At 35.0% G+C, this 24,513-nt stretch overlaps 1 protein-coding gene across 1 annotated transcript in view; it reads left to right on the top strand.

The window, feature by feature from the left end:
• The window catches only part of LOC105619338 (gamma-aminobutyric acid receptor subunit beta), a 78,127-nt gene that overhangs the window by 30,044 nt on the left and 23,570 nt on the right, over window positions 1-24,513 (top strand). Inside the window, exons 2-3 of the mRNA XM_012200858.1 lie at window positions 11,893-11,990; window positions 16,416-16,483. Coding sequence (XP_012056248.1) covers window positions 11,893-11,990; window positions 16,416-16,483 — 166 coding nt within the window. The remainder of the gene's footprint in view (window positions 1-11,892; window positions 11,991-16,415; window positions 16,484-24,513) is intronic.

The following is a 24,513-nucleotide window of genomic DNA, read 5'->3' as shown; positions in this document are numbered from 1 at the left end:
GAGAGAGAGAGAAAGAGAGGGAGATGACAAGTCATTCCCCATGCATGAATAATATATGCACTTAGGAAGAGACTGCGAAACAACTTACGCTATTATAATAGTATTTGTGCAACAATTTCCGCAGTAACTCCTACACCATAGATCTACTAAGAGACCGACGTTTAATAAGTTCGTGTCTCTTATCCTCGTCCTTACCTACGTCTCCAGAGCATGTTCCACTTAACATCTGTGACCTTATAGTTTGGAACTCGTGTATTTATATATAGTATACATGTGGTATAAGTAACTTCTAATTATTCATTATTATTTAATACCAGAAATTACGGAGTATACATCTAGGCTCCTATTTCATAACTCTTTGGCAGTAATAATACCGTTATTGTCGTTGCGCAGATTTTGTAAAAATCAACAATATGATATCATCACAAGTTAAAATAGCGATCCATTATTGCGACATTAGGAAGTTTTTGCAATTCTGTTTATTCAGATATGGTGAACTAAGATCACATTATCTTCTCCTTAATAATAAATTAAGAAAAGGATAACGTGACTCCATATCTGAATCCAAAAACTTCCTATTGAATCGACATGTCTCGATGCAAAAATACAAATATTTTATGATAACACATAACTTATTAACGATATTTTTTTTCATGATGTAATTTTTCATGATGTCTATACAAGAGCTAAAGAAAGAAAATTCCAACGAATTCATTCATTGCAATGAGTTCAGTGTATATTATATAATTATTTCTGTTGAGCTTTTTAGAAAAAAGAGATTGCAGAATGCGAATGTATTTTACATTTATGTAGAAATGTCATGTCACAAAAGACTAAAAAATGCTTAAAATATCCTCTCGAGAGGAATTGCGGGCTGGTATCAACATTAAATGATCCGAACTAATCATCTATCGTAAATTGCGTCCGAGAAATTGCCCGCATTTGCGCGATAATGACTGCCATCAAGCGATAGAACCTTTATGCCGTGCAACGAATATTGTTTTCGTTAAGCGAAACCTTCGTGTCGTAGGGACGTTAGTAGACAAAGGGAAGTTTTCTCGGCCGCGGCCGCTCCAATAGAAAATATGTCTCTTTTGGCATCGTCGGTTGTTTGAAACGAAACACAACAGAGCTAAAGAAACGTTGATAGTGATTTAAGCGTTATCGTGTGCCACCACGTTTAATGGGAACGCCTTGTTCCTCTCGCGCACTACGTCCGCTCGTCGCTTACCTAAATACCGGAAGTGGTTTTCTTGGGAACGTCGACACACGCTCACGTCGCGGCAGCCCTTCTCAACCACACAGAGAAATAAAAAGTACATAGATGAAAGGAGGATTAATCACGGCTTTGCTTCTCAGTTAAAAAAAAAAGAACTCGAGCATGTAAAGAGATAAATTAAAAACAAAGAGACCATCATTCAGAAAACTAAAGCAGAATCTTATCAGAAAAAAATATTCTACTGTTAGATAACATAAGAGAGAAACATATAATAATATGCTTCTTTTAAATTGCACAGATAAATTATTGTATTGCATGTATAATATATGTAATTAAATAAATCTAAATTAAATGATAGTTCGTCATAATTATTGTAAATAATTAGGTTAATAAGTTGTATACATTATTATATTCATTCACATAATTACGAATATGATTTAATTGAAAATAAGACTTTTTAAAAAGACTTAATAAAAAGATAAAAAGAAGAACTGTTTTCGACTACATAAAATAATACATAATCGATTTCTTTAACGATACTAAGAATACTAATTTATTTCTAAATTCGCTGAACTTACATATGCAATAAAGTTTAATAAAATATCAATATTTTCTGATATTATAAAATAGCAATTTGATTTATGATATTGGGAAAGTAAATATAAAAGGAGAATTTACTCAACTTTTAGGAACTTAATCTCTTTGCCATTTGAACACTCGCGTTGTCATTCTCCTTGCATCGTTTCAGACAGCCTGACAAAAACCTCAACTTATTCGATTAAACCTACCTCCTACCTATACTCGCAATAAAGTTCAATGACCGTAAACGCCGTGCTCAGTGAGTAGCCTCATATCGTTCTTCCATTCTCACATTCACGAGAAAACTACGTTAACTCGCACGACGTACAATGAAATGAAGCGAATCCGTGGAGAAAATAGGATCGAAATATTGAATAGATTGAATCTAAATCCGATAGCATTCAAATAAATAAATTTAAAAAAAAACTGTCTATAAAAAGGCGCAACAAAACTTAATAACTCAAAGAAAGATTAATCAAAATAAATATCGATATAATAACGATATCTATCGTTATTATATTACGTTAATAATAAAATAATTTTAACTTTCAAATTCTTAACGTAACTTTATATAGCCTATTTTACAGTGTATTTGCCATATAAACGAAGGTCCCATAAGCGCCGAATCCACATACACAGCCGAGGGGTTAAAGCGACCACGTATTCCCTACCGTCGTCATAACCCACATAGAGGGCATCACACCGAGAGGTAGAAAGGGGCTGGAGGGTGCCCAATGACGTCAGATTCGCGCGCACGAGCTTACACAGATGCGTCGATAACCTACCCTGACGGATGCTGTGTTCTCTGTCTTGCCATCGATGTGCGTTTCGTAGATACATCTCCGCGTACGCATTTATATTCATTTGAATCCATTCACCTGAACATCTATATAGAAACATTCAAAAAAATTTGTCACGCATAACAAATTCGATTCTTCTGACTTTCGAGAAATATATGCAACTCACACGGAAAGATCGGATTAAATTTCAGAATGGAAACTACGATGGAAACAAGTTGCGAACAATGCAATGTCGAGACTTAAAAGAGAATAGAACAGAAATGAAAATAAGACAAAATGATTAATTATATTCTTTGATAAAAGATTGAAATTGATTACCGAGTGCCGAAAGGTCAGAATTAATGAAATGCCGAAAGCGGTCGAATTAATATGAGCCAAATGAAATTGGTGGAAAGGTCAGAATCATGCATAATGCGCGTAGGTATCGTTTGTAGGCCGTCATAGCTCGTGAATTAACTGGAGCACATTAGCTTCTTTTTAAAGGCTTTTTAATTTGCGGGCATATTAATAAATAATATCCACTGCATATTAAATTATATACGACACGTTGGTGATAGAATAAATTAACTTTATATTTTACGGAGAAATTCACACAGATATCTTCTAATGATCATAAAAGCATCAATGTATAGCTTGAAATCATATAAGTTTATAACATTAAATATATGCAATTTATACATATAGATATTTTAAATATCGAATGAATTATAAATTTTATCGCAGTTAGTTTTAATTCATAGAGTTACGTTATTTTTTCAGATCAACCTCTATTATAGATATAGATATAGATATATAGATAAATTTTTTATGATCAACCTCTTTTATTATATATCACATTGTCTTAAAGTCTTTTACATTTCAAAATGCGTCATACTTATACGTCATACCATATACCGCGTAATCGTCACGTTTGTTATCTAATGGAGATGAAAAAGTAGGTCTGCCTGTCGAACTGACGTGAGTAAAATCATAGATGACATTTTCTTTTTTTTCCGAGCACGCTCAACCTTTGAGTCAGCAGTGTTCATGATCGACGATCATCGTCGAAATTTCTCTCGCGTGTACGATTTTAGCAATCTCGTCTATGTGTGTCGATCGATCGGGCGCCGGTGATTCGCAAGATTTTTATGTATCTGCAAAAGCTCGGTGGTGCAGAAGAAGTCTGCACACGCAGAAGGAGCGAGGATGATGAGCGACGGTTCACTTTACGGACAGTGACAAATGGATCTACTGGTCTATCATCCCACGTCCTAAATGTATCTCGCAGCGTTACGATCGGATGGATGTCTGCTTATATCGGGCATGTCCTATTTCGAATTCTTTTGTCGGTTTTTCCATGTTATCTAGCCCTTCACAAACGATCCGCGTCGCGCCGATCTTTTCTGAGATCATTACGCACGCTATTTATTATCGCTATTTATTATCATACAAACATAACATCTTCCGTATGAATACTGTTGTCTGTAAGTGCATCCATGTGTGTACCTTTGTGTGCAATTAAGGTAACTTCGGCATTTACGCCGAAGATTTACGCCGCAGAAATTAAAAAAAATAAAAAAAATGGAGATAATAAGCATACAACCATCATTATGTTATATGCCTTTATTTTATAAGTTATTATGTCATTTTATGTCTTATTTATAAATTTTTGTTTACAAGTATTATTTGTAAATTTTTCTAATTTGTAAATAAGCCATGCATTCCTCCTTCTATTATGAGCTACCCCATTCCTATGAGATACACAGCAAAAACAGGGTTTCAAAATGTTCTTTTTTTAATACAAAAAAATAAGTATTTCAGAATTCTAATATTTTTTTTTACTAGTAGTAGACAGTGCAAAGTTTTTACTGATATAGTTCATTTACCTTAAATATAGTAGTTTTTATTAGGTGCAGCATATATATATATATATATCAGAGTAGTTACTCTATCCAAGAAAAAGACAACGCGCTCGTCTCGACTTGACGGTACTCTGACTTTGAAAAATGATCAAATAATTTCTCAAACATCACAGTCTATATCTTTAAATGTCTATAAAAAATCATTTAAAAAGATTTCGTAAAAATATCTGCAAACGTTATTACATTTATTGCAATATTATGTGCTGCATTAAATATACGTATTCGTTATGCGTTGAGAAAGAATTTAATATCAAATATATGTATTCGTTATGCATTGAGAAAGAATTTAGTGTCAGTAACATAAATTTTATTTCTGCAAAATCTTCTGGATACAATTCGCAGATAAATCTCTACAGATATTCATGTTAATTATCATATTCCAATGCTGATCATAAACCTATCGAATAAATTTGCGGTTAAATAAAGCCAATAAGTTTTATTAGATTCAAAAGCGTGCATAAATAATTATTACCAGGGAATAAAAAGGGGAAAAGGAAGACAGGAAGAGAGAAACATAAATATATATTTAGATGGAGAAATATGAGGACTGCGAAGTTTCCAACTGTGATATCGATAAAAAGGAAACACGTGGTACTAACCGGAAGGGTGCGATCGCATACTTATGACTTCCTGACTCTCCCGCAACGGTGGTTCTGCGCCAAAATTAGCGTAAATCACACTGAAAAACATAACCGGTCGTGCAACCAGCTCTCACCGATTATATATAGCGTCCGGCGACCGGTAGTACATAAAGTCGCTTTTTCGTCCGTAGTCCCGCTCGCTCGCTCGCTTATTATGAATAATTCATAACCGATCCTCGCACAAACGCTTGATATTTGGCAAGGAAGAATTCGTCCCCAGAATTAAAAATAAATATGAAAAAGGAAAAGATATGAAAAGTCAGGACAATCAACCAATTGGAAAAAGGGGAAAGAATATAAGAGCGATACAGCGTCTTCATAATCGATAACTTCTTAATTGCGAAGAGAAATGTTTCTATAAAAGCTTCGAGACGTACCGCCTTTTAAAGATACCAGCCACTCGACATGGTCGACAATGTTGGAGAAGTTGCCGGCAGTTGTTTGATATTAGCTCAAAAATAAATTACGCAGAACATTGCTAATTCAAATGTCAGCGAACGAGGTCGACAGAAGTAACGTCAAAAATATTTATTCCTACAGAATATCCGGAAAAATGAAATATGTTTCTCATACACATTTATTATCAATATTTATCTCTGCGTCAAAATACACATATGTATCTATAAATTCACACACATTACGAAAATTGAATTTGCTTGCAACGATAATTTTATGCAAACATTTAACAAGACTGAACATCGGTATTGAAATTACATATCAGAAAATACTTATACATATATTTATATATATATATATATTTATTGTATATATATATATATATATATACTATTTGTAATTGATTATAATTATGTAATTGATTATAAATAAATATAATTATAAAAACAATTCACATACGCACATATAAAAAAATATATTTATTTTTGAAAACAAAAAATAACAAATAAAGAAGAATGTTAGAAAAGAGCCGATTTTTGTTCAAAAAGATATAAATAAAAAAATACTTAGTATTTTCTTTTATAAATTTTTATCTTACACAATAAAGTTATTAAAAAGTTCGTTTGGAGAAATGAGCAAAAATATTGAAATTTAAATACATCATGTTCATGCTCAATTTTCCAGATGTTTCCTAAATGCTATAAACTTTTTAATAATTTTATCATATTCAGGAGATTAAAATCTATAAAAAACATTCCTTTTATATCTATTTTGGGCAAAAATCAATTCTTTTTTATCTTTCCTTGATATGAGACAAATGAGATTAAATATCAGAGTTAAATTCACATAATGATTAAGTAAAAAAATTCTTTCACTTTAGTTCACTGAAATTTTAAGTTTGCTGAAAGGGCAAAAGAACAAGGAAAAGCAACTTGCTACTTATATGTATCGATTTGAAGCTTACTGAACTAGAAATAAATAAATTTCTAGAAAAAAATCTAGAGACGGTTTCTCATCTTTTCTTAAAGACAAGGAAATGCAACGAGTCGGAAAAGTTAAAGAAACAGGAAAAGAAGACAGGACAAACGAAAGGAATAGATGCTGGCGGAGGATGCACAGATCGTGTGCAGAAGAAATGTTGGAGTCGGAGGTTAAGAGTTCTTAGAAATCCGAGAGATTGAAATTCGAGGCATCTTCGTTCGCTTGGACAGTCCTTCTTATTTACGAGATTTTCAATTACACCAGCTCGGCCCAGGCACCGTAATGTCTGCCATTTTTCTTCAGTATACGCGTCACGTGATTGCGCCACGGTAATACTATTAAATCAGCCGTCCGCACAATTGCGCTACAATCATTCCTCTACCTGCGACCAAATTTCTGCTATTTCGCACTATTAAATATCAAAGCAACATCAAGAGGAATTTATCAATAATAACACTAGATTGACAAATATCACAGTCAGGGAGATATTTATTATACATATTAAGTATGGCGGAATACATTTGCAATTGCATTAAAGAATTATGAGAATATGATTAAATTTCTGTAATCGAAATTTCTAATTAGAATGATATAAAATTTGATATAAAATTATTAATCGACCTAATTTCAATTGAACATATTTATCCGTGACGATCGTTATTAATTTAATATTACGCCGCTTCGCATGTGAAAATAGCAAAGCTTGTACACTGGCCGTATCCATCCCGATATACACTTCTAATAAAATGAAAATCTATAGTTTACGTACACTATAGATTTTCAGTACTGGCAGTGTATATTGGAACACGACCCCTGTCGAGTTCATAATTCGAAACAACATAGAATAGCAAGAAAAATGGATTTCTGCAAAGCACAGAAGAGACTTTCTCGTAAGATCTAAGAAACGGGCGAGCTTCTGAAAACATTGTCTGGCGCTTTTGGAGCAATGAAGCATGAAACGCTTAACTATGGCGTGACATTTCTCCAACGGCGTTCTTGAAGATCCGTGAAAGAGATCCGCGCGTTCTTTCGTCTGGAACATAGACATCCACAAAACCTCTCCCCAGCTTCGTCAATACTAACCTCGAAGGATATCTTTCATATATATTTCAAACGATCGAAAATGTTATCTTTCTTCATGAAGGATACCCTGCCCTTTGCTATCTTTTACGAGCAAGCAAATGGATCCAAATCTCGATTTGAAATGGATTAAAGAAATTGAAGAACAGCAAAACCTTTACGTTGTGTTTATACAAAAAGTATATCATAATAAAATCTGCTTATTTAAATATTTATTTAAAGCGAAAAAAACGCACATCCATTATATTGATATACATTTGATTGATGTTAATAGTGCGTTAATAAAATAAATTATACAAAAACGAAAATATTGTTGAATTGAGCGTTCTATTTTTTTATCATATGTATGGAAGAACGATTTTGTTGAAATATATAAAAATTTAGCAAGATATAGATCTAAAAATAGTTTTGTTGGATCATCAAAATAATTACATAGGAAACTCAAGCATGATGAACAATGCTGCAAAGTTTTGACATTCTAGCAATCAGTTTGAATATTCTGCATAATTATTTAAACAGTCCAACAAAATAATTTTCGGATTTATATGTAGCTAAATTTTAAGATATTTCAACAAAATCGTGTTTTCTGTGTATTTATCTGTGTATTTGAATAATTAATATGAACGTTTAACATAATTAATTATAATAAACATGATATGTATATAATATATACGCGGTAGTCTTAAATATTTTTTTTAATACAATAAAACAATTTACTGATTTCTCTTTATTCCGCTTACGTATAATCGTCTTCAATAAAAAGATATTTCATAGAAATATATTTCGTTTTATTACATTATAAACAACATTTGTATGGAAATGATGACTCTTCGTAATGTGTCGAGAAACAATTTATCTATATTTTCATGCATGTATTTACACGATATCATCGTATTATTCGCACCTTGTTCCCAGAGTAGATATCTGCATCCAATCGATACAACTAACCTGTGACCTATTATCGCAGCTTGGCAGCGAGCTGGCTTCTTCGTTATGAGATATCGTTTCGCGAGATTTAGATTATGGTGGTTGTAGCAAATTATTCAATAAAACTTTTTCCGAGACGCATATAAACATCTAAAAATACTTTGTTCACTAAGTTTTTCATTTTATTCTAAATCATTCTACAAAAATAATTATATATTTTTAATTATAATTTGTTATAAGCATATGTAGATATATAAATATTATCATTGTATTATAAAATTATCGACTGTAGAAAAACAAGTTGGCGCATAATATATTGCACCGAGAAACGACTCTTCTATTTCTTTTCTTCTCTCTATGTCTAAGGCGTTTAATATTTTCTGTTTAATTTAATAATTTTAAAGTAATATTATTCATTTTCCAAATTTTTAGTTTTGCATAAAGGAATAGATACAATCTCAAAATAACAATTGAGGCTTTCACTAAAAAACTTGATGTTTTGAATCACGAAATAGACCAGGTACTTAGACAGCGGTTATTTCCTTGATTTATAATTGATTACAAAATCCCGTGAACCTAATCGCGGGGACACATTGTAGATTGTATAACTCACGCTTAGAATCTTGGTCAGTGGAATAGAACGCGGCAAACATGCACGATCTTGATTAGTCTAATTCGTGCAACACTTTACAAGCTTGCTAGGTTTACTTACTTCTATTGTAGGACTATGCGCGCAAACTGATGTACGATACGTCTCTCGAACATTCTGCTGACTCATATGTATATTGGTAGGGTCAAGGCTTTTCTTACATCTGTTTTACTCAATGATATGAAGTAACGCACGAATCAAGCACGCACGAAGAAACACTATTATTAACCCAATTAACAGAAATTATCAAAGACTTTCATCAAACATTTATACTTGAAAATAATCACTTTTGTTAAGGCGATGGATAATAAGTGAATTCATGGTATCAATATAATGTGTCCATCTATTATCTTTTTTCAACATTATTTATCTATTGTATATATCTATGTCGGAATAGAAAAGATACAGTAATTACGGTAATTATACTAAGAAAAACATCCTGGTTGCCTCAATAAAAAATACAAACAAAACGAATTCGGATCATATGAATCAGATTCCTGATTATATTGTAATTAAATTTGCGATTATTTCGACCAATTGGATTTAACTATAAGTATATAATTTACCTTTCTAATTGAATTTATTAAAATTCAATGAATGCAACTAGTATACCTTTTATCATATCAATGTGCTATTATTTTATAGAACTTAAATTCCTTGATTTAGTAAAAAATGTACCATGCAACGTCTTATCATAAAAATTTTAGAACAAGGAAAATTGTCAAACCAAACACAGATCATTGCAAGTAAAATGAGATTACGTTCACCTATATAATGCGATTTCTGTTGTTTCTATTGTTTCGACTAAAGTATGCAGCAATTCGTACTTTCGACTAGAAATGTCTGTAGATATCGCTAAGATATTGCGTGATCCAACTAACGTTACCATACGTGGCTTCGTGTGATCCGGGAATCAACACCGCGCCAAGTGATTATGGTCTTGGTCAGCCCAAGCTGAGCCAAGCAGAAAACGTTTTCGGATCGAGTTGCTCCACTTAGTGGAACCGGAATCGGCTGCTGCGCCGTTGTAGCCATTAGATCGGGCTCTCGTAGGTACTGTGGAACCGTATCAGCTCGCGAACTCAAGAGCCGTTTGTTTGGCTGACCGAGACCATCCGTATCTACTGACCCGTTAAGTCAAGAACAGACTCTGTACTTTATACTCCGAACCTTTGGGCGTATCTATCTCTCATGGTCGTGTATGTCATACAGGCTGTTACAGTATCTTCTCTCGAACTTTCAAATAATGCTAATACTAGTATCTATATCAGTTCAGGAAAGAGTTTGTGACGTCGTAAGATTCAATAGTTGCATAATTTACAAAAGATTATATATTTCGATACCATTAATTAAAAATTCTTGTTTAAAAAAATATGCAACGTATTGTTATAAAATAATTCACTATTATTAAAATAATTTCACAATTTATATAAAATGCAGTTATTTATTACAATTGTTATAAAATTATTATGTATTTATAAAAAAAAGTTTTCAAAAGAAGATTCTTAGCAAAAAAGACTATATACTACTATATTATATTGTTACATATAGTGAGTGTAAAAAATATTCATACAAGGAATTTTGTTATAAAAAAAAGTCTTATTTGTAGAAAATAAATATTAATTAACAATTTTATACAATGAATATATTCTGTTCTAACATAAACAAATGAAATTCCTGATTTTAAAATTAAATTTCTCGATTGTACAAATATTTTTTGAGCGTCCAAATAATAAAATTTTTAATTTTCACTTTTTAAATTAATATATTTTCTATAATTAATACACATCTTTTTTGTCCATATAATTTTAAGAAATGTACAGTCTATTTTATTCTTTATGATAAATAAAAAAATGATCATAAATTAAACGTCAAATTTATGAAATCATTGTATCGATATTAATAAGACATTTCTCGCTGGATGTTTAGCTTTTAAAAATAAAATTAAAAAAAAAATATTTTTTCTGTACGCAAACTTTTTGCACTCACTATAAATATAATGTGTGTTAAAATGATCTACTGCTGATTTACTAAATTGTAATAATTTGATAATTTTTATCCGGATTGAAATATATTTCTCGCAATTCAAAAAAATTTTAATCATGCAAGCTAGCTTAACTGAAAATAGGGTAAAGCGAAGTAATTTGGATAAGTTAATAGAAACTTCCTAGAAATTATATAAAAGATTAAGATCGCATAAAGTATTTAATTAAACATACAAAATACATACCATTGTACCAACAGTGCACGTTTTATATATTTAATTAAATACACTATGCAACTTCAATATTATAATACTCTCTAAATTTCTTGGAGTAAAATCTCACTTCAAAACTTAAAATACTGTCACTAATGAAAAATTTGCACTTTTGAACAGATTTTCACTCATTTTTCGGAATAAAATTATTTTCAAACGGAAAAAAATAGTGAAAATCTGCCATTCTTATTCAAGAATTGAAATTTTTCACTCTTTTTCAATAGTGCAGTGCTTTAACTCTTTCGGAATGAGATTTCACTCCAAGAAATTTAGAGAGTACAATTTGAAAATTTCAGTTAATCATATCCAAATTACCCCGTTTTATCTCATTAATTAAATCGAAACAAATACTAAAAATATAAAAAGACTGCAATTCTTCTATAGATATAACTAATTTTAGAACGCAGTTATAAGAGTTTTTATAAGGAAAATGTAAAATATGAAATTCTTATTCGTTTACAGAACTGCCAGCGGCAGTATGCTGGGCGACGTGAACATCTCTGCGATACTGGATTCCTTCTCCGTCAGTTACGATAAAAGAGTAAGGCCGAACTACGGAGGTGAGTAAAGACTCGATTTTCCCCATCTTACGATATACGAGATCATTCGTGGATTTTATACCATGCGCAAAACTTGTCAATATATTGATTGAATATCGATATATTCGACGTGTTTATTCAATTAACGATCAATTTCAATTAACGATTAATTTACGTACGTGAGGTAATTTGCGTTGGAACAAGTTTTGCGTTCGGCACGATGCTTTTTCCGTTTCATTGTTTATGATCGTTGCACTATTACGTGAATCTAAAACGTTACCTTGCAACTAACGAAAATGAGGGAGTTAGATGACGAAAGAAACTAAATATTGACACACCGACGAAACCAATCAATTGGCGAACAAACAGAAAACCAGACTCTCTTTTAATTCCACTTCGTTCGCTGCAAGCACAAAAAAAAGCTTTTTACGTGTGCTCGGATAAAAAAAAGATAAAATAGTACCGTATTCCACTTTAATGCAGTGCTGAGATAAAAGAAATTGAAGAACAGAAGACGGTGGGTAAACGTAGGATTTATATACCTAAAAACATTTAATACACGAAATCGATACGCGATAAATCAAAATATAAAGCACAGGCTTTCGGATTGTTGTAACAATAGTGCGACATAACGGTTAAAGCTCCGGCGAAACGCTCCAGGAAATATTTTTGACGTCGCTTATCATCTCCCACGTTTTACCCTACAAAAAACGACGAGTTTTCGATGCTTTCGAGCATACTACCGTTTCCATAAAACAACTCTGACAGGAACAGCGCGGCAGCACGTGTACGCGAATCGCATCCTGTTTCCCGGCAAAGGAGTAATTTGCAGTTTACCACGCGGCTCAACCGCGCGACTACCGAAAAAGAAATACCGATAAAACGATGGCAGACAGCGTTTCTATCACGGAGATGGAAACAGCACGTGACTCCCTAAAGATAAAAGTGTAAAGCACAAAGCGTTCTCTTTTACCTCATGATCAATCCGCAATAATATACAGCTTGCACATAATTTGTAGATGCCGACTTTTGCGTGAAACAGTCGTTTCAAATAAATGCCAGACGTTTATCGACTACCAAGCGCGATACGATTTTGCAGTCGAATAAACGCGATGCTTATAAAATATAGGGTTATTAAAGAGCCATTAGTCCAGTTTCGAGCACGCTCGCTATTCGAGAGTCAGTTAGAGGCAATTAGTGCCTGCCAATGGACGGCCCGTCCCACTTTCGGCTCGGTAGGCCAAAAAGCGATAGGCCCCGCGCGCGTTTAGGTCGGTCATCCTTGGATTCGCGGACCGATTATCGATGTCAAAACAGCTACAATTATAATTCACGTGTCGATGATTTTACCACGACAAAGTCGCATTTTCGGGGGTGGCCTCGTAGAGGTAGGGCGGGGCTGGAGCGCTTCGATAAAACTCGGATCGATGCTGGGACGCTCCACGGGTTGCCACGGGTTACCGTTAACGACATCTCCTCTCGGACTACACAGAGACGCAATATCTCGTCTTCAATTACAATTTTGATTTTGATTTTACTGTCGCGTCTTAAATGCCTCCTTTTGTCTCTGGGTTCTATTTCAGAACCACACTCACTTTCGACTCTCAGTATCGCGATTGCTAACAAGATGTGACATCTCGATTTCATATAACTGTTCTATTTTTCTTCCAACCAAAAAAGAATTCAGAGTTTAATTGACCGAGAATCATTTCGGTTCTTCATTTTTAAAGAAGTTAAAAATGTTTATCGTATATTAATCCAAAATGTTCTTGTTCTCGCAGTTATAATTATTACAAGTCAGATATAAAAATCGAAAAAGCGGTTAACTGAATAATTAAAAGTTCAAATTCGTATGCTGAAGGTAGTTAAAATTATGAATTGCAATTATTAATTCTCGCAATAAAATAAAATAAATACAGTATTCAGCATATTATCATTTAATTACATTCCATGCAATTGTTAAACATACAAACCGTTTATTTTATCTGAATATTATTCAATTTATTATTTTACAACCACAAGTTGTTTCAGCAATATTAAAACAATTAAAAATTTACTAACTGATTTTTAATGCAATAACACACTTTACCGTTGCAATTATAATGAAATCGTAGGGCAAAAATATGTATTATTAATATATCGTTTATTTTTAAAGCTGTATTAAAAAAATGCATTACTGATGACTTACTTTGCAGTAAACTCGAGCTGACAGTCAGGCATAAAAGACGATCATTTCATTTTCCGGCAGGATCAAGTATACAGGTTCCTATCTCGACATATCGCAAAAAAATGCACTAAATATATCGTCTAGATTCGAATCGCCGATATCCGCATCTCTCGCCGCTCCCGCATATCGATACACGGAATCTCCGGAAGGATACAAGTTTCTAACATTTAAAATTTAGATCGGTACGCGGACATTACGGAAACGGACACGAGAATACCGCGGATAGACGGGATAAGCCGTTGCTCTCTTCAATACGTAGTGCTTCATTGGATATTCCCCGGAGCGCAGCCGGATTTTCAAACGCGAGCTCTATCGTTGCCATCCAAGGCCTACGGAAAATGACAAAATACGTGACGAGAAACTTGAAACGTTTGCACTCTATAAATTGACTGTCGTAATGATAAACAAAAACTTTTCGCATTCGCATTAAAAAAGAAACTCTATAACACTAAAACACAACGTTGACTCGAATTACAACAAACAAAGCAACTGAAACTTTATATATATATACGTGCTTATATATATTTTATAAAATACAATTTTTAATAGAGTTATCAAATATTTTTCATCAATTCAAAAGAAAAACTGTGTAGTCTACTTAAAAGTTTATACTAAAAAATAATTTTCCAATCTTAATATAATTTACTAATAAATTTAATTCAATATAATATTTAATATTATATACGCATAATGAAAGGAAAAAAATTCATATACAAAAATATTCATAAAAAAAATTATCGTAAAAATATTTATAGTTAGCAAATATCAATTTACGCAAGATTGAACTGCAATTTTTCGATCAGATGGCTGATTATTAATTTTTGTTCTTTCGCAGTTACATCATATGTGTTTGAAATATTTTTAATCTTTTTTTTTTTTTTTTTTTTCGGAGTAAGCTCTCTCTCATGGGCGATCGGTTTGCACGGACGAAGCATACTGGCGCGTTTCAATTAACTCGATACCACGTCAGCCGTGCGTTTTCCAGCATGTCGCGAGAAAACGTCATTGTGAAATATGTATCCCATATGGGATGTTCCTCGGCTATAGGGGCTTTAAAAACATCCTAGAAATGGAAATGAAGATATATCGGTCGAGTGGCGCGCGATGGCGTTGGCAGAGCCGTTGTTTACGAGTCAACTTTATCGCGAAAACGCCAACATGGACACGTATATCCGCCTCGCATTCCCCAACCCTTTCTCCATCCCTCCCTCGGCCTCTCTCCCCCGACAACCGAGTTCTTTCCATCTGCACCTGACTTCCCGCCCTTCTTTCACCCTCTGCCCGAATTTCGTCCATAAACTTTTCTACAGTGAGATACCGCCTGATCGGGCGCGATTACATTTTTCCGCTTCGTCTTTGCGGCCGATCAATTCGACCGACAGCTTCGATTTCGTGCCTCACATCTGGCAGCGGACTACTGAAATTTTCACGAACCCTTGTCAGGTCTTTGAATTTAGATTTCGCAAAGATTATGATAGAAATCTGAAATATCTTTATATGTCACGTCGCATTGGAAAATGCGAACGTAAATGATTGTATATAGTAATGTATTTTATTATATAGGATATATATAAATATATAGGATATATATAAATATATCCTACCTGAGAGAATTTCGTTAAATTAATTATTAACTATTTATATAATGTTTATTAGAAATTAAAAATAAATAATTACAAACATTAATTATGTGACATGAAGAAAATATATTTTCGAATCAATGATATCAAATGATATCAGGCATGTTAAAAAAAAAAAATGAACAAAAAAAAATATTTGGTGTAAATAATTTTATAACGCTTAATATCACCTTAGCTTTAAATATAATTTATTCACCTCGATAAATCCGAACGCATATAATACAAATTATATATGATACAAAGTACATCACAGCACTGCGTAGAGAGATTAAGCCTGTCCGCAAAACCGTCGTTATATAACATTGATGACAACCGAGCACACGTAAATTAGCGCATAAATTATCAGACATCGTCTAATCGAAAGCGATTACCACTTTCCAGCGATCCATCCAACGTAGCGACCTCACCAACATACCATTTCGCATTCACAGTAAATTCACAGAACGCTACCGAAAAAGAACGAAAAAGAAAGAAAACAGATATGTGTGATACTTGTAATTAACGAACGAAAGCCATAGTCACTCTCACCGTGCCGCGGCCGGAAACCGGCGACTCAGTCTTACTAACCTTCGATTTCAGGTCCTCCCGTCGAGGTGGGCGTCACCATGTACGTCTTGAGTATCAGCTCCCTATCCGAAGTGAAAATGGTACTACCTCTAGGTCTTACTCAGTAATTCTGCTGAAAGTTACATTACTATCGTTCTCGGCTAAACACAAAATCCGCCCTTCCACTCCCCCGCCCGCCCGTCGGTCTCTTCGGCCAAGCGATCATACGTTTTTTAGTGCCCGTGCATTTTCAAGTCAACGATTGCCGCTGATCGTTACTGAACTGCAATTAGCATTTTTTACCCACCGACATACATGCACAGATACACCTAGGAGACTTAGGGCGGAAACACAAAATCTTGCGTAACGCATAATGCATAATACATAAGAAAATGAATCAATCAAAGTCCTTTATTTCTTTCCTTTTCACAAAATAACAGACTCTTATTGGTTGATTTTCTTATACCTTATGCGTTATGCAATACTCTGTATTTCTGCTCTTACACGCACGGTAACACGAGTGCGGATATATATCCGGTTCTACACTGTTGTACATACACGCGCACACGAGTGTGCATTTTTCTCGTTTGTTTTCATCACCCTCGCAACGAATGAAACAATTATCGTTTTCAATTATTCAATTACATAAAGTCAGAAGATTTTATTTCATACAATATAATTATCATTCTATTTGTGTTATGTATGTTTGCAACTATTAAAACACGTAAACATTCTGTTATTATTGTCTCTTTCTTCTCGAAACAGATACTTGAGTATCGCGCGATGGTATTTCGAGTAAATGATTTATTTCAAAAATCAACAAAGGTAACGAGAGAGCAACGCATGTTGATTCTAGTGGTCGACTCCAATGTTGATTGCATTAACAATCAACGTTGCATCTATGCGGGTGCATCTCTCATGCTATCCGTATCGCCTGAGTAAATAAATTCATTCGTGTCGTTAATCACTAATTGGGGCGATACTTTCAGCGATCGAATCGGATCTTCAATAAACGATTCATTGTTTAATATATTCTCTGAAGCATGAATTATCTTCTCATTGCCTAACGATATCGTCGCGATTATTTTGCTCCGAACGTGTATATATATATATATATGTGTATATATATATATATATATATATATGTGTATATATATATATATATATATATATATATATAGTATATATATATATATATATATATATATATACACACACACACACTGTGGAAAATGTCTAGCTGGATTAATTGGAATTCTGGTCTGAAAATGGACACATCGAAATTTTTTTATTAAATCTACTAGAATAATCGCAATGAAATTGATACAATCAGAATTTTCTGATTCGTCCATTTTTAACCAAATATTTTTCTCAATGTAACGATTGATTAATTACAGCACTACAAGCTTTGTTTTAGTATATCGAAAAAAGAATCTCGTTATACCTGCCAATTGTTAAGTGAAACAATTTCAATCAATTGTAATATAATTAAACATAATTTTACCTTTACAAATATTTAGTAAATATTATCAAACGATATTACCAATGATAATACTTGCTAAATATTTGTAAAATTATGTTTGGTATTACGTATATATCTAAATATTTAGTTGAAATTATTTTATTCAACATTTGGTAGCAAAGACTCTTTTTTTAGCGTACGAAAGAAATTCGATCTTCGGTAGATCGAGTGGAACACTCTCAACGATTCCGGTCAGTCGTCATTACATCGGTATTGTCGTATATTCGTTGATAGATACTCCGACGATGAAATGAATTAACTTGCACGCGCAGAACCGCATCGCTCTGGGCTATGTGTTTCTCCTTTGATGTGCTGTTCATTTAACAACGACGTTTGGGATCGCGAAAACGGGTAACACGATTACCGTAACGATTCTATGCTCGCTTCGAGGATCTCTCGTCCGCCGATACGAGGCGACATCCAATTTTTTGGCACAGTGATTTCGGAGCCAATTAAACTCAATGCAGAAGAAAACTAATCGGTGCTTTTCCAATTCTATAGTTCTTCAACATTACGAATAGCGCATCTCTAAAATGAAATACGTCTAAATGTGAAGTGAAAATTCCTCTGCTTTTAAATGCTTTTAATCGGATCAGATTATTAATCGAGATTTATATTTTTCGATTTGATTCAATGAAAGGAATAAAAATATCAAAACACATATTCATTCATTGAAATACAAATTTATGATTTCTAGACATGTGATAAAACGCAAAATTTCTATCATTTATTAATTATAGAAAATGTTGCTATTCATCTATTTGATTTTATGACATTTCGATGATACTTCAGATTATAATTTATGTTTTTATTTGATATCTTATCTTCAAATGTGTTGACTGTTGAAATACACTCGAGAACTAATGATTTATAGCAAGAAGAAAAATGACAATTGTTATTGTACATATCGACAATTTTTCCTCTAATAATCAATCTTTCCTTCTTCGCGTGATATTTTTCTTTCATTTTAGTTCACAGAATGGCAAAATTATTTCAATCGTATATTTTGACATGTAGATATTTTGTTGCTCACATACGGAGAAAATGATTTATTGTACACTCAAAACTCCTATTTATATTTATTTCATTAAAACAATTTAATTTTAAATGAACATTATTTTATCTAATCCTAAAAATTTAGTTTGAATGTAATTAATTATTATACATTTCTTAAAGAACCGATTTGATTGGACTATTGCAATGACTACATTTGTTAAACTTAAAGAAATCTTTTTCTATGTGCAGGCATGATAGAAACTTTTATTTGATTAGTATGTAAACATCAATTTAGTAAACCATATATCTAAGACGCACTTCGCAACGCGCGTTATGGTGATTACGCGATGTGGTTTACCGCTTGCACTTCGAAACTACTGAAATGAAGCTAACCGAGCAGAGACTCTCCTAACTCATTTGATATATTGTAGTACCATGTGGCTCGTCGCTTATCGCGGTACCGGTTTACACCGACGTAGGAATAAGTGTGCGCGTGTATGACCTAATACGCATTTCTCCCATACACATACAGAGACATACACGTACACTTTAGTAGCGAGCAACAGAAAGAAACAAAAATATATACTAAAAAAATGGACAAAGTACTATTTCATATTTCAGATAATATATACTGGCTGTCCTCGTTCCTCGCTCGAGAAACGGGCCTGTAGTTTCGGCAACTGAAAGCAGCGAGACTGCGTGGCTGAGGTCGCAAATCGAGCTAAATCTCGAAAAAAAAAGAAACACAACCAACTAGACTTGCTCTAAATTATTGCGGTGTAGTTTCCGTTTAATGGAAACTAGATTTATTTCGAAAATAATCTCTCAACTAGATGTTTGACAAGATTCATATGCGCGAATTGTATTGACGTAAAACGCCCTTAAAATTATTGATACTAACAAAAGAATTTTACAGAACTGTGAACCAATAAGATAAATTTTCTCAGTTGCTCCAACTACGTTTTCGTTTTCTGCGGGCGTGGAAAAGTTAGTTCACTGATTTCCTGCCTGACTTTGAGCCTGGGCTGCCCCGAACGTCACGTAGTGTTAGAGAGAACGTGAATGAGGAGCGTCTTTTTATTGCTTTCTGCTCTCAGAAAAAAATAGTATTTTGTTCAATATATATTAAACACGCACGACCGTCCCGTTAGACCGTTTTTAGACGCTCTAGCTGCTATGCCGCGGTTGCTGAAATGGGCTGCCGCCTGCCATTACTTACAATTATTATTATTCTATGTCCCACCACCCCCGAAAGAAATCCCCGACACTTCTGTTATCTCTCTGTCGAAACACCGCACGTATCACGCGTTCGTGTACGAACACGCGAGAGAGAATAATCCGCGATCGATTTGCTTCGATCGTTATCCGTCCGAATTCCTTCCAGCAGCTCTCTCGGTATTCGAGGCATTTCCCTCACATCCCCCTTAGAAGTTAAAAAAAATAGATTTCGCCCGGAATCGACGACCGCAATGACAATGACAGCAATTCAGTGTAAAGTAACGATGTCGTTCGACGAACGTTCAACAAGACGACGCTCTCGATCGTGGAAGAGCGTCTAATTAATAATAGGGCGAAAAAACGATAATATAAAACAAGCCATATTTCTCCGGAATATGTACACATATAGCCACAATGAATCTAATTGGAATACGACGTGACGAATGATCGGCAAAAACAAAATGCAAAAGTGCACAGAGAACGAAAGAGAGAACGAAAGGGTGAGAAAACGAAAAGTAAAGTAAAACCACTATAAAGCGACGCGGTACAAAACGAAAAAAAAAAGTAGTAGTAAGGTAATGTCATACTGCTACGTGGCTGTGATATGTATGTAATATATACGTAAGAGCATAATGCCTATAACGAGACAAGTATGGATGATTCTTCTAGCTTGGAAAGCAACGTGGCCGACGACGAGTCCTGTTGATTTGGTTCCGTGCAGGGTGTGAGCTCTCCTCGACTTGTTCGTTCGTGCTTTGCCTCTGGCTCACACGGATAGGTGCGCGTGAATGATATGATTTCCCTCTCCGCGCATGAACGGCGTTGTCCGATTTATCCGAAGACACGAGAGGGGCGAGGAAAAAAAAATGCCCGAATAATTCGTCCGCGCATTATCGAGTATACTCGTTTATATCAATGGATTTGTATCGGAGCGCATCGCGTTAGTTTTTTCCTCTGATAAATTCATTCGGGCACAACATGCAAAACGCGCCATGATACGCAATACGATGTAGAGACGGTTTCAAAAGTACTTTAGAGGGTGCCTAAGTTTCAAGTTTCACCGCGGGAGTAAAGCGCGCGTGAGTCAGAGGTAAAGATAGATTCGTCATTATTATTATTATTATTACAATTGTCTCTAGATATCTATTTATTTCGTACACGATAGGTCGTACATGATTGAATAGAGATTGGCGGGTAATCTCAGCGACCAAGGCCGGATGGTTTTGTTGATTACAGGTCCGCCCGTGGAGGTCGGCGTCACCATGTATGTCCTCAGCATCAGCTCCGTGTCCGAGGTGTTGATGGTACAGTTTGCATTCAAACTCATACAAACTCGACATCGACAATTGCCCGTTCATTTATTTCGTCCAATCTCGCAAACGATCACCTTCTCCTCTCCCAACCCGCTCGTATCCATCGTATAAAAAAGCAACGGGAACGCCCATTTCCGCCCGACACAGCCGTTTCGCATTGCGATAGTCCACGCTCGATCGTAATGCCAAAATTGTGTCGATATCGCTTGAAAAAGAATGTTTAACTTTGACGTTTAATTGGACCGATCGTCATACATCGAGCGTGCCTATCGTGGAACCGACGACGCCCACCATCATTGATCAAATCAGCTTACCAGTCGCGCCACTTGCTTCCGATAGAGTATCATCTGTTTCGGTTTGTTTGTTACTGCATAACAATGACAGGGATATTCATGTAAAAATATCTATGTCAATCGAAACATATGTAGATATTCCATGTAGACCGTCGAAATTTCATTGGTAGATCGTTGTATATGAATGTAATAAAAATATCAATAGTAATAAAAATATCATACATTCGTGAAGTAGTACATCGACCGAAAAGTCATAGAACGCGTACGGTTAAAAGAAATATATATGTTTTTTATACGTATTAATTTTGCACGCGTAAAGTCTCATATAAAGTAGCATCGTAAACTAGCAATATCTTCGCGTGCATATGTTCACATCTGCTTAAATCTCGAGTCGTTCTCGATATTTGTTCGCGGAAAGGTGCACCAGGGGAAATACATGCGACTCGCATAGCGATGTTTATGTCGGCAGCAAGGGGCATATCGACACACAGCCACACGTATACTAAGCTATACACATACATATACACATCTCATGTATGTACGTTCGTACACGTGGAGATATATATACACACAAGTGACAATAGTATACACACACAGACGGCCTACTAACCTACGTTTTTATAGCTCGTCACAGCTGTTTGGTTGGCTGAACTGTTACAAGGGAACCTTGCTACGTTCCACAGTCTTCGCAAGATATATTCTTGTCCACTTCGTTTATGGTTTATGGTTGAGTCGTTTGATGCGATTTGCGATGTTCTTGTTGCATGGCCCTACCCGCGGTGCTCGAGCCGACGATAAACCGGCGGTTTTGTTTGTTACGCGCGAAAATCTAACAATAAGTGGAAAAGTTTCAAGAGAGACACGATGAACGACGTCGTTGCCAGCGGAATAGTGACGGCAAATGCACAACCTTTTAATCCCGCGAGAGAACATTAAATCCTCTTCGTGATATCGCGTCGCTGCGAATCATTTCTCGTTTGAAAGGATCGTATTTATGTCAAAAATCCGAGCTCGACTTACCGTCTTTCCGGAAAATCCACGAAGCGGAAATCTCATCGGGCTTCTCTCTGTAACACAATATAATATGTAGTGTGTATTATTGAAAGTCGACTTCCGACTAACGAGGATAACATATATATATAAGAAAAAATGAAGTATAACGATAATGTCTTATGTTCAATATGTGATTAATTAGCAATTAATTGAATTTCGGATCGAGCACCGTAGGCCGCACCGTTGAGACACGTTCGTATACGCGTGATCGTACACTCTTATGCGGCTACATCTGTATATACGAAATACATAAAAGTGTACGTACGCGTATCCTGCGTTATTGGTACACGTATATCTATATATCTATATATATATATATATATATTCGTATTTGTTTCTCAATATTTAAGGTATATAGCGGCACCGTACAACGTATGTTGTGTATTACGCCTAATCCTGTAGTAATCGAAGATATTTTGTTCCGGTATCGACATTCAGATTCAAACTGGCACGAAACTGGATCCATTCTCTATCAAGCGCATTTCGAAGTACGCTCGGATTGTCGACTCTTAATCCGTTTCTCTGATAACAATTATATCAAAAATCAAACCGAGGAATCTCTAATATTCTGACGTAAACTAATCGTCGATCATCCAAAATTGCACATATTCATACGAATGAAAAGAATCGAAAATAATGCGGGCAGTTCGCGAACTCGTTTGTTGGCGACCGATGCCAACGATTCGTTGATTTTCAGTCTAAAGTTTTCAAAGCCTTCGGTTTATGATGAATTCCAGGATAGTGATAACATTGATTTACCGCAGCCCTTGAAACACTTGATTCTATCCTACGAGCTTACGGTCGACTCTCTTTCATGTATATTTGACATAATCGTGCGCGGGGAAATGGAACCCGTTCGCCCGAAAGATCCAAAGTACGAGTTTGGAGCTGAATGTACGAGGCTGGACCCCAGGTGTTGAGCCCTGTGCGGAAACCAAATCAAGTCGACACTGTCACCTGGGACGTGACGCGCGAGTTTTTACACCCGCTGGCGAGTTTCCATTTTACGTATCCCTTTCCCTATCTTTTGTCTCGTTTCCCTATCTGTCCTCATCGCCAAGCGACTTCCAATAGTTCCAATGTCCATCCCTCGAGGGCTATTCTTTGGACTCTCCGGCCGACATATTTGCGAACAACGAGACTATTTTCCTACCAATTTATCTTCCCTTTCATCATTCGCCTTCAAAAAAATTGACGAACATAGGCAAAAAGAATAATACGGTGAAAGCGCCTTTATGCGCTCGTTGATTGTAGTCCTCTCGGCCGGATGAGACCAAGAAAAGAAGGATAAAGCGGGAGTGAAAAAAGCAAGAGAGGAGAAAAAGTATCGATATAAGATACCCCGCGGCCCTCGAAAAACGAGATATTTTTTTTCGCCCTGTATCTCCTTTCCATCCTCGGCCAGCCGATGATTATATACCAAATGAAGAGTATAGCTCGTGCGACGTTGCGACTACATCGAGACTATACTGATACTTATAATTGTATTTGCATATATATCTCGTATATATCTATGCTATTATATCGTAAATATACTATGACACCTATATGAGCTGTGTCATTGTCAGTGTGTGCAGTGCGCTTCTGGTTGCTATGAATCACGTCACGCTATATATTGTATATATTATGACTTCTCCGAGCGCGAGCGCGTGTTACGTGCACGCGCGCGCGTGTCCGCGGTATATATATATATATTATGTGTGTGTGTATGTGCGTGTGTATGTGTGCGTGTATAT

This window comes from Atta cephalotes (genome assembly GCF_000143395.1).
Source record: "Atta cephalotes unplaced genomic scaffold scaffold00021, whole genome shotgun sequence".
NCBI classification, from domain to species: Eukaryota; Metazoa; Arthropoda; class Insecta; order Hymenoptera; family Formicidae; genus Atta; species Atta cephalotes.
The sequence above is the reverse complement of the archived record's forward strand: the minus strand, read 5'-3'. Positions and strand labels throughout refer to the sequence as shown.